The sequence below is a fragment of the Rhipicephalus sanguineus genome, chromosome 1 (genome assembly GCF_013339695.2).
Source record: "Rhipicephalus sanguineus isolate Rsan-2018 chromosome 1, BIME_Rsan_1.4, whole genome shotgun sequence".
Taxonomy (NCBI): Eukaryota; Metazoa; Arthropoda; class Arachnida; order Ixodida; family Ixodidae; genus Rhipicephalus; species Rhipicephalus sanguineus.
In genome coordinates, this window is record NC_051176.1 from 215,192,704 (window position 1) to 215,205,117 (window position 12,414).

The following is a 12,414-nucleotide window of genomic DNA, read 5'->3' on the forward strand; positions in this document are numbered from 1 at the left end:
TGTCACGTCACATTGAATTTATGTCATCATCATCATCATCACTAGCTTTCTGTGTGGTTAGTACACTTCGTACCATTTTAAGACTTTAGTATGGTTACAGTGGTTACAGCATGGTACAGTTAGTACAGTGTTAGCATGGGTTACTGTAAAAAAAATGTTTTTTGAATAGACTTTTCCACCTTTGAACGTTTTGTCGGTTTTGTGTGGCATGTAGGTATGGTTGTAGGTGGCATCATTCAGTTTTTGCCAACGGCATGGCAACATTTTCTGTAGACGCGCGCATGTCATTTGAAATCGTGGAGGAAGAAATATTTTCTTCCTCCATGACTCAAACGTATTTTCTGCGTGCTTTTCTCGTAGCGAAATATATACTGCGCCACAAAGTCCATTTGAGATGTGTGTACTAAGGAAAAAAATACCGGTAACATTAAGTTAGCTAAGACAGGCACTCTTTCTTCTGTGCCCTTGTGTATGTATGCAAATCAAATAAATAAATAATACAACCTAGGAGGAATAAGCACATCTTAGGAGTAACAAAGGAGTTTGCTACTCCTTTGTTTATTTGACAACTGTGTTTTTATAGATAGGCTAATGTCTCGAGGACGTGCTTGACTGACGCATGTCAGTCAAGCACGTCCTACTGTCAAATATTTGGGCATGCGTATTTTGTTCTCGATTCAAGCTCCATACAAATCCCCTTTATCGACATCAATCGTAATTGTTTAACCACCCAACTGCTCATGAGGAGCAGTTGGTTGGTTTTAATAAAAGGGACTCTAAACCACTTGGAGTTTGAAAATATGCTACACAGTGGCAGCTGTGTACCAGTCTACCATAAATGTGCAGTCACAGAAAATTTTTCAAATGATGCTGTCGCAACACGGTTACAGACATTTGATGAACGACTATGCAGCTGCCACAGTTTCTCACACTTGCTACGAGCACTCTTTTGTCCTTATTGTGCATTCTCACTAGCTCCATGGAGTGCAGGGAATGCTGTTGGTTGCATCAACACACCAGCTAAAAAAATAGTCCACCCCTAACCAGCCTCCGCACACAATGACGGAATGAAAGCTTCTAAAGAGGTTCAGTGGCACACAGTTGTAGAACACATCTCAATTCTCAGAAGACATACCCAGTTCCTGTCATGTCAGGTCGTGAACCAACAAATTGGCATATTTTACTTTGGTGATGTCACATGCAGCACTTTGTTGGCATCACAACATGTGAAGATACAGGAAAAGCCCAGATGGGTGCATGGGAACGTTCTCTGAGTTTATTACTTTCCTGCAGTGGCATAGCAATGCCACACTTGTGAAAAATGGTTGGTTTATGGGGTTTAGTGTGCCGACGCGACTCGACCTATGAGGGACACCATAGTGGAAGGCTTCAGATCATTCCAACCACCTGGGGTTCTTTAACGTGTACCATAAGCAGGCCTCTGGCATTTTACCTCCATCAAAATGCGACCGCTGTGGCAGGGATCGAACCCACGTCTTTAGGGTCAGTCCACTGCCACTGAGCCACCACAGTGACTCCGAAGTTGGAGACTCTGGATTACGTTTGATTACACGGGGTTCTTTAATATGCACCTAAATCTAAGTACACTGGTGTTTCTGCATTTTGTGCCACTGAAATCTGGCTACCATGGCCAGGAATCAAACCCGTGTCCACGGGCCTAGCATCACGACACCTTACTATTATGCTACGATTATGAGCGATAACAGTATTCAAGCTGTAACTTAATTAGTAGAAAGTAATCATTTAGAGAATGACTTGCTTATCTGTCCCACATCTGAAACTTCGTGCCAGGGACGAGGTTGTGCAAGCATCTTGCCTTTAAGATGTTCGGTTGCCCTCTCAGATTCACCAGGCACCATGCTTTCGTCACTGGACATCAGAGCAGTGAGACTGGACAGTTTACTTGGTGGATCACAATACAGCAACTGAACAGTTGGAAAGCGAGATGCCTGCATGATTTCACTCCAACACACCGAAGACAATACTATTGGCCTTAAGTAGAGCATCAAGCTCAGTGTAGCATAATATACTTTACATTGGGCATTACAGGATAAGATATGTAAAAAATGCCAGCGGTAGTTTAGGAGCCCTTCAACTCCGAGGGATGACCAAATTTAGGTCATGTGCTAAGTGTGAATTGCTGCTTTCACTAATGAACAAATAAATGAAAACGTGGGAAAAACAAGATTGAAAAATAGACAATGAGGTCAGCACACTAGGTGACTACACAGCTACCCCTGTTAAAATGTGACCACTCCACCCAAGGTCGAAACTACAAGCTTGAGCTCAGTAGTGCAATGCCATAGTGACTGGACTATGGCTGTGCAAAACGAATGAAAGTTGAGCAAGGTGGTAAGGCGTTTAACCAAAGGAATTGAAAACTAAAGGGGAAATGGACTACAGAAATATCCTCACTTGTCTCTTCTTTGGCCCGCGTTTTCAATTACACTGGTTCAACTGACATAAGCTATGAGCCATATAGCTCAGTTGTGTATTGCAGTGGGGACTCGTGTCACTGAAAGGCAAACAGAAGTATGGACACTAGTAGCAACAAAAGCGGCATTCACAGTGTTCGTTTTGTTTCACCTTGTGTCCCGGTTTGCATGTTTACCTTTGAAAAACATTAACAAGCGCCCTTGTTTTTATCTCGAAAGAATGTAATGTTTCCTGTGGTAATTTTCCTACAACAAAATTCAGGCATTGTCCATTTTCAGTCACCTGGCCAGCTTTCTGCCACAGAAGACAACAGTCACTGTTAATTCAGTGGTCCTTTATTCACATAAAGAGTGAAGCGCCGTATGTAAACAACCTTGTGTTCAAATCGCCACTCAGAAAATCACCACACATGCAGAAATTAACTTTCATGTTGCAGAAATTGCCTCTGGTACAACCAAAAAAATATGTCTAAATTTACCCCAATCAAACCATACCTACAAATGAACCAACAGTGAGCAACAATTCGTTTTATTATTCCATTTCAGTACACCACACCAAAGACCTTCCCAAATTCAAATTTCATTAAAAGAAAATAATAACATGCTGAAAGACAAAAATTTCAAAATGCTTATGTAAATGCAAATGTCCTGCACTCTATTTTGGCAGGCAACCACGAAGTCCGACAACCACCATACATTGATAGTGACAGAAGATGTTTAATCTAAATTGCATAGGTGCTTGCTCTTGTTAATCCTACATCACAAAAAAACTAGTTTAACCCCCCCCCCCCCTTTTTTTTTTCGAAAGACAAACACCCAGGCAGTTTCCATTCAAACAAGGGTAAATATTGAAGTCTTTCAATTAATAATTTTAGGACACAAAACCGCATATGACACACCAATCATGCATACTAGAATGTCCATGCTTCCTTTTTTTTTTTTTTGCTGAAGTGCAGCACCGAGGTATTTGGAGACACTGTAATTCCCCTCGGGGGCAATTTTATTTCAAAGAAGGGTAGGGGGAGGATGGAAGAGGGGATGCCTGTAGACTTCCATGCGAGTGTGCACATGCATGAGTATGCAATATATACATGCAATAAGTGTAAAAAAATTTCAGAGAGAGGTTGAACACGCCCCCCCCCCGGCTATGTCAATGGTGCACCTACTGCATGGTATACAAATGTATGACATAGTCTCTGCTTTTGTGGTTACAAAATACTGTAATTTAAAAAAGAAAAAAACTTATTTTTCTAATGAAGCAACAAAGCAGGAAACTAGTTTGGTACTTTTTACTAAAAAATTTAATAAAGCTTTATGGGCAATCTTCCACATGTAATAATGAAATTATTAAGCCAGTATGCACTGTCACATTGCTTTCCACAAACCTACCACACATGACAATTTCAAAGGCAAAACCACTCTTAAGGTGCAGCCACAAAAAGACTGAACACACTGCAGTGAAAACATGTGCTCTAGCCTCAGAGAAATGGAATGTGGAGAGCCCCTTGATGTCAGGTAACACAATATATGGCATTGTGTAGGTCGGTGGACTATCTTGCAGGCTTGTGGTCTGTGCACAGTGGATGCAAGATGGCTCACTGATTTTTTGGCTTCTCTGGTGATTTGTCATAGCTCTCCCCAAATTCATTCACACGGCTTTTATCCACAGGGTAGAGCCTGGCAGCAAATCAAAGGAGACATACGTAATCAGATAATAATTTCAAGATATGCATGCACAGCACAATTCATGAAGCAATTAGACAAGTATACTAACACTGTACAAGTGCCAAGAGAAAGGACAGAACAATGGTCACAATTGGAGCTGTATGGACTACTTCCTGGAAAAGCACTATATACAGGGTTTGCCCAAAAATTAATGTCAGCTAGTACACTGTGAAGTGACCATACGTCGCAGCGTGCTACTACCAGTTGCGATGCCCCAATCAGGTCTTGCTGTGCTGATTGTTGTGCATTAGCGCTGTAAATTCTAAGTGCTATGCACAAAATGGCCTAAGTATGCACTATTTTAGGCTAACAGATGAAATCTTGTGGGCAGTACCTCAATCTGGCTAAGCTGCACAACACAGCATCTAGCCATCCATGAAAGAAACAATATTTAGAGCATATGCTGACTGGGATATTTGAAAACAAAAGCTACGATTACAATTCTTCTGGCGGATGACAATCCTCATACACTCAAGCTGAATCGTAAAAAGAATGGCTTTCGATTTAGTACCACTGCACACAGCATAAAAGCCTATGTTCACTAGGCAGTGAAGTAAGCATGAATTAAAGTTTTGTTTATCAGAACTTATATAACCTAGACCAACTTTGTATTTAATAATACTTGTATTTAACCCTTGTACTTAATATTACTTTTGAAATACAAAGCATCTGCACATCGTTGCTCAAATTAATGCAATTTTACAGTCTCAACGGAAGAAGATTAGCTCAAGTGAACGGTGGCCGGAGCCGCAAAATTGCGACACGCGGCACTGTTGTTCACGAGCACGCCGATAGCGAGAGTACCGTGCACGTTCCACTTTCCAAAGCAGGGGTGGCCGGCGGACCATCGGAAAGCAGCCCATCTTGCCGTTGGCCCATCCGAAAGCCCATATCTTAAAGCAACGCTTGTTCAGTGCTTACCGCCAGATGTGGTTATGCACACGATATCCTTTTTGTTTTTCTTTTTTCGCTGAAGTTACGAGCAACCGTATCTTTATCGCAGTTTCCCAGAAAAAGCTGCTTGCTGGAGTGCTCTCCTCCGGCCACCCCTGTTTTGGAAAATGGAATACGCTTGGCACTCTCGATATCGGTGCGCTCAGGAAAACGCAGCGCTGCATGTCGCAGTCTTGCCACTCTGGCAACTGGTCACTTGTGCCAATCTTCTTTCGGTGATACTGTACATGTGGCACACACTACATTTATGAAGAAAGACTACCACAAGAATTAAATACGAAACTTCAATGCAATTGATTTCAAGTCTGTTTTTTGCAAACAGCAACACTTTCATGACAAAAATGTGAAAATTGCCGTCTTTGAAGATTTCAGCACAAATTACACTTGGAAGGCAGAAATTACAATTTTTTAGATTAATGTTAAGGAACGCTAGGTAGTTGTTGTTATGTGGGTTTGAATTGCGCAAGAGCCATGTTTGGCCAAAGAGCGCCATGACAAATAATGGGGTTTTAACAGTGACCAGTGATTTACTATGAGGGGATGTAATGGGGCTCTAAAGTGGCCTAAAAACACGCGCTATATAGAAGTGTAAAAAATATACATGGCATCAAATAATGACAGTGATATCTGAAGTGGTCTATGAGTGTTGAATGAAATAGGTGTGAAATGCTATTAAAATATTAGAATGTGGAAAGAGCACGAATGCCTCCTCTAAGCTTCTGACCACAAAAGCCGGGAGGCAAGTGGCTTCTAATACAACAACCGCAGCATCGGCCTCTGTTCAGAGGCCGTGCTACGAATCGCCTGGGAACAAAACGTGAAAGGTATTGAGGTCTTTTAAAAATGCAAACAGTGATGCGCGTTGTAACTATTGTAACATGTAACTACAGTCAAATCTCGTTACAACGAACACCACATTAACGAACATTTCAAATTAACGAACTTTTAAGAAATCCCGTGCCGACTGCTCATAGTTTCAATGTAAAAATATTTCACTACTACGAACTTCAGAATAACGAACATTTCAGAATAACGACCGTTATTTAATTCCCGCGTAATCTTAACAACACCTCAGTACTACGAACTTATATCCCGAAATGCGAGGATTCTTCGATTTCAGTGTATCGGTCATGGCAGTCGGAGCTGTAAGGTAGCAGACGACGCAGCGCGAAGAGCGGATGCCCTCCCGCTAAAACCTGAGATGGCACGGGAGGAGAAAGACGCGGGCGGAGAACTTTTTTTTTTTTTCCCTTCGTTGCATAGCATGCGGCTTACGAGCGAAGGCGGCTGCGACAAACGGGCTCCGTCGCGCTGCTCGATTGAAAACTATTGCGCGTACGCAGGCAAATTACGAAAAAGAATTACAGAGTAGATGAATGACAACATGGCAAATTTATTGATGTCTTGTTTGAGATAAAGATGCCATAAAAGCGTTTCGGGACTTCCTTTTTTCGCAATCTTATGTTTAACCGCGGCAGTAGTATCTGCTGTGATCCCATGGGGCGCCCGGAAGCGTACGCTGCCTACGCTACGTCGCACTTTGCAAACTGCGTTATGTTGGGGTTAGTCCACGAGGCGCATCTCGACAACGTTTCCTCTTGCTGTCATAGAACGTTTAAGAAAAGCCGCAGCGCCTCACATCGTTGCTTCGCAGGGAGAAGGGCTACCTCACACGACGACGATGTTGACATTGCAGCAAGCTACCACCAATGCAGCAAGCTACCACCGAAACATCAAAACGAACCGTCGATCGATCATAAATAACGACAAAATACGGCCGCTGCCTCGCTCTCCGCGTGAGATGGGGCTGTAAAGAAGGTAGTCTATAACTTGCATTCCTTGAAGTACGCGCCGATTGGAAGCATCACGAGCAAATTGCAACCGAAGCAAGGGTCAGAGATGCTGCCATGTTGTTGGATATCGTCATGCTCACTTCCGGGCGACAAGCGATGTTTTCTGGCTTTCCAGAAACCTGGGATGCCTTTCGTGCTTTTCGCGCTTGGCCAGTGGTCAGAACGACGGTCCGCTCGCGTTATCAGCGCGATCAGCCAGCCGTGTGGAATCGGAAATAGCATCGTTTCGCGATTGCACCCCTGCGACAAGCGACGGCGATGGATGGCCCTCCGCGACAGCAAATCCTGTCGGCCGTCGCTCAAAACTCGCGTGCATGCAGTTGGGCCTTAAAGGATTGCAGCGATGACATGGACGACGATGTCACGGTAGCACCCGAAGATCGCGACGAGTCCGTGTCGGCCACAGATGCGTTGGACTGCTTGAGGAAACTCCGCATATTCATAGAAAAAAGCGGAACAGCGACCGAAGCGGCGGATAAAAATGCGGACGGTCTAGAATCGTTCGTGACGCAGAGTTTGTGCTGCACCCATCAAAAAATGATCACGGACTATTTCAAATAAACGTGCCTTGTCTGACGTTCACGTGTGCATTGTTGTGAGAAACGAGTTCAAGGACGTACCGTTGCAAAGGTAGGACGTTTGCGTTACTGAAATTCTATTGTTATGGTAAATTTTTGGGCTTTCACTATAACGACCTTTCAGAATAACGAACATTTTTCCGCGGTCCCCTGAAGTTCGTTATACCGAGATTTCACTGTATTGCCAAAGCAGCAGTTTATAATCGGTACGAGTTCAGTATGTTATTTTCATATTTCGCCAAAATTGCCAGCATTGAAAACTTCAAGAATAAAATAAGCTAAATGAGCTATACACTTGAAAATGCCAGTTCATGTGGCATAAAGGAGGTCGAAGCTGATAAAGTGCATAATGTAATCAGTCACACATCAAAGTCGTCACGGCAACAGTTAGTAATCGTTATAATAATGAACTAATCTCACACAAATATCACCAAAATAGTCTGCTTGTCAGGTACAAATATACAATGAAATCAGATGTACAGGGTGTTTCAAGAAATGTGCCTGAAGATCCTCGGAAATAGGGAAAATGAGATATTTTCACGCTGCCTTCGTAATTACTTTTTCTGTGGCAGCAGGCATCTTAAGCTGAGTAGAGGCATCAATTAAGACAGGAATTAAATAAATTTAATTAGAGGAGACGGGTGGTCGAGTTAAATGTGAAAATTGCAGCCCTTTCTGCGAAAAGCATGTTGCCGCTTTCAGATTTCACAAAAGCAGCCGCTGGCAATTATTAGCGAGTAATGAAACATGACAAATTTTGTCGGTGAAAACGAAACTGAAACTTGGAAGAGTGCAACAGCCATACTCTTCAGAAACGTCTAGAATGAGCAAGCGTCGTTGTACCAACCATCAACTGACTTCGCTTTGTGGTTGTGTGGGTTTCTTTTGCGATAAGACCACCTAGGGCGCACGCATGTTAACAAATGCGGAAGAACTAACACGCCTGCAATCACAGTCATGAACAGTGACGTCATTCTGGTCGTCTGCTAGCTGCGCTCATCGGAGATTTGGTTTCGGTTTCGCCAGTGAATTTGGCTGAATTTCATTGCTTCGCAATAATTACTGGAGTCTGATTTCTCAAAATCTCAAAAGCGTCAATGGCCTTTTCGCAGGAAGGACAGCGAGTCTCCCATTTGAACCAACCGTCTGTCTCCGCTAATACAAAAGTTATTTAATTCATTTTATTAATGTCGTAATTACTGTGTCTGGTCATCTTAAGATGTCTGCCACCAAAGAAAAAGTAAGTATGAAGGCAGTCAGCAAATATTCCATTTCCCTTATTTTTGATGATTTTCGGACACATTTCTTGAAACACCCTGTACATCAACAATGCCAGTACATGTAGCATTGTCAATGTGCTAGTGTACAGCTAGTATACAAGCTGCATACTAGATGATAGTACACAGCTTATTTTTGTTTTTGTTTAGGCTCGCTGGGTGGTCACATGGTTAAAGGGACACTAAAGACAAATATTAAGTCGACGTTGATTGTTGCAATAGCGTTGCCGAAACCTCGTAGTGCTTGTTTCGTGTCAAGGAAATGCTTATTTTGAAAGAAAATCACATTTTAGTGGTCCGCACGGCGTTAGCACACTTCCAAGACCTTCCGACGGAGCAGTTGCTGTGCCCAACGTTGCCGGCCTTTACTGTCCGGCCGCCGAAGCTACAGCGGCTCTCAACCTTGCCAAGACGCAGCCACGGGCCACTCCGAAACTGTATAGTTCACTGTAACGGTGCTTAGTTTGGCCAGCAGCAGCAGAAGTAGAGTATCGACAGGGCGTAAATAGCGAGAGCCAAGCACACGCAGCAGTATGCGATACCGAAACTACCACTGAGACGCGCAGCTCAGCGAAAACGGAACTTTTGAACCACTCGCGCCGTTCCCCATGGTAGCGCCAAGAGCTTCTTTTCTCCATGAATCAAACAGAAACGAACAAGCAGTATTTTATTACGTATTGTGATGCACGGAAGGTTATTTTTTTATTGCAACTAGTTTGATTAGTAGTGGTTAATTGTACTCTAGACTCTTTGACGTCATCGGGATCATTTCCAAAATGTCCCACTCGTGCCGCACATCGTCTCCTACATTTACCTTAATTTTTCGATTACTAGAGCACTGCTGTTGATACTGTTGACGTTTTAGACGTTCTCACACATTGAACTTTCACTCTGACATAAATTGTTATTTGCCTTTAGTGTCCCTTTAAAGCTCATTGTTTTTAGTTCCCTAATGCCATTTCAGAGCAGGTTTGGAGCAGTTACTAACAAATATTACACTTTGGAGCAGCATGGAGCAGCATTCCTCTTTTGGAGCAGTTTGGAGAGATTGGAGCAGCACTTCCATCACCGAATGATGGAGCTTTTGTATGTTTTTAGGGTTTTTAAAGCTTTCACCACGCTCAAGGAATCTGTATATATCACTGCATTTTTTATTTTCATTTCTTTAAAGGAACCCTGAAACGGTTTTGTCGATTTTGTCTAAACGCACTAATCCGGTAAAGCAGGTCCTAAGAATCATTTGAAGACCGATTTAAGCTCTCTGCGTCAACTGTGTAACTTATTACAAGACTTTAAACATGTGAATGGCTACGGATCGCAGCGGCTCAGCCGAACGAGTTTTCAACTTCTAGCGCCTTTTAAGGGGTATTCAGACGGGGGAGAAATGCTCGGGGGAGACGGGGGGATTGCGGATCACGTGACCGCGACGTCACGGATTAGCGAGTGGGCGTGACCCCCCCGCGCCTCCTCGGGGGAGACGGAGACCTTTTCGCTGAAAGGACAAACAATCCCCCGGCGGTGGGGGATATGGTGGAATTTCGGGCTCTTGTTTGGCCACATTGTTGCACTTGCTCCTGCAGAGAGCGGCAGCGGGTGTACAGTCTGCAGCCGCATGGTCGTCTGCAGCTCGTCAAACGGGTGGTGCAAACCACCAGAGTAGTCTAGTAACACTGGTCTCCCCCTCCGTTCGCCTCGTCCCTGTGAGTGGGGGGCATTTGTGGAGACTTCTCCTCGCGAGCTGACGTCACTAGGCTCCGCCTTTATCCCCCGAGCATTTCTCCCCTGTCTGAATACCCCTTTACACGTAGAATTGTTCCAATACACATAGAACCCAGCGACCGATCTGATGCGATATGCCCAGTCCACGTCACTGAACCTCCTGTGGGCAGTAAGCATAGTCTGCCTGTGTTACAACGTGCTCCGTGTTGACATGAGCTGAGTGACAGTGTTTATCTCGAGGTTTCTTGGACACAATGAATTGCCCTAGCCATGTTGTGCACCATATATCTAGCAATTGGTGACTTGTAAAGCTGTGAAATCGTGTAATGTTTGTGAAGCATCTGGCGAGCGGAATCCCTTCAGCTCGTCGCTGCAATGAGTGTCGCGCTCTCACTATTGGTTCAACGCGACGATCCACGAGTCTGCGGCCGTAACTTCACCCCTGAAGACACAACCACATCGCACGAGTTTACACTTATCGGTGATCGTTCTTGAATTCTTTTTCTTTGTCAGCATGCTTTTGCATGTGGGCCACTTACAGGAGAATAAAATAATATCAGCTGGTAGTGTGGCGGCACCTGTCGGAGCAGATATCAACCACTCCACGAGCGTCGTCTCTGTTGCCAGACGGCGTGCTGCTGGGCACACTGGGCCTCCGAGATTGCGCGCAACGTGTCGGCGCGCAATATCGGAGGCCATGACTGGGTGAAGCTCAAACCGTTGAGTGTGCTCATGAGAGCGCTGCAATCACCAGCGATGCCAGCGTGTCTCATGAGTTGAGGAGGCAAGGCAACGGTGAGAAGGAGGGTATATAGATATAAGTGGCCGTAGCGGACTTGGTACATGATGAGTCACTTAAATTGTGGTGCGAATGATTTGATGATGCTCAAGCCTAAACGCTAACAAAACTTAAAAAAAAAAAGCCGTTTCAGGGTCCCTTTAATGTGTTTTACGGCCACCAGTATTACGGCCACCAATATGCCTGTGTTAGAGTGCGAATAGGGTTGTCCAACGACTGCGGAGGACACGCCCACATGAGACTGATGCATCTCTAAAAATTTCTGCGCAAGGGTATTTGTGCTGCATTTCACGGAAGCACATCTGGATGTGTAGAGGGGGGGGGGGGGGGGGCAGGGGGGCCTGCTTTGTGATATTTACAAAAGATGTATCACGATCTATAACCTGCCATTCCTACAACGGGGCTTGTAAAGTAGGAGCCATTAAGCGGTGTTCGAGCAGTGGGACACCTGTTTCCTCAGCCAGTGCTCGTACACGCAGCGAAAAGGGTTCTTTCACTGCAGGTCGGTTGTGAAAGAACTGACAACTGGACAGGTCATTTACAGCAGGATATGTGGTGTGATCCCCAGCGCTTGCGTTAACTTTTAAAAAATACTTAAAACATAGGTATGACCTCTGTAAATGAAGCAACCACTCGTCTGTTTCCACGTAGGGGCTTTCTAGAGGGCTCATTCTGAAGGCGCCAGTGGCTAGGCGGATGCCCAAATGGTGAATTGAATGAATAATTTTCAGCACACTTGGTGTGGCAGAGTAATACATCACACTGCCGTGGTCCAAATGCGTCCTGACAAGACTCTAGTACAGGTCCACCAAGCACTTCCTATCACTACCCCATGCTGTGTGTGACAGTATCTTTAGGATGTTCATTGTTTTTAGGCACTTAGTTTTAATGTACTTGATGTGAGGGATGAAGGATAGTTTTGAATGAAGGATGATGCCTAGAAACGTATGTTCTTTGTTGATTTGTACGTGTTGTCCATCCAACATAACCTCAGGATTTAATACAAAACCCCTTTTTCTGTGTTTATCTTAAAGCCATTTTCATTTGTCCACT

The 12,414-nt window shown here is 44.2% G+C and overlaps 2 protein-coding genes across 2 annotated transcripts in view; both read right to left on the reverse strand.

The window, feature by feature from the left end:
• The window catches only part of LOC119371725 (anamorsin homolog), a 265,406-nt gene that overhangs the window by 241,453 nt on the left and 11,539 nt on the right, over positions 1–12,414 (reverse strand). The window lies entirely within an intron of this gene.
• LOC119371803 (cleft lip and palate transmembrane protein 1-like protein) overlaps positions 2,970–12,414 on the reverse strand; it is a 59,203-nt gene continuing 49,758 nt past the window's right edge. Inside the window, 1 exon segment of the mRNA XM_037642261.2 lies at positions 2,970–4,133. Coding sequence (XP_037498189.1) covers positions 4,052–4,133 — 82 coding nt within the window. The 3' untranslated portion in view covers positions 2,970–4,051.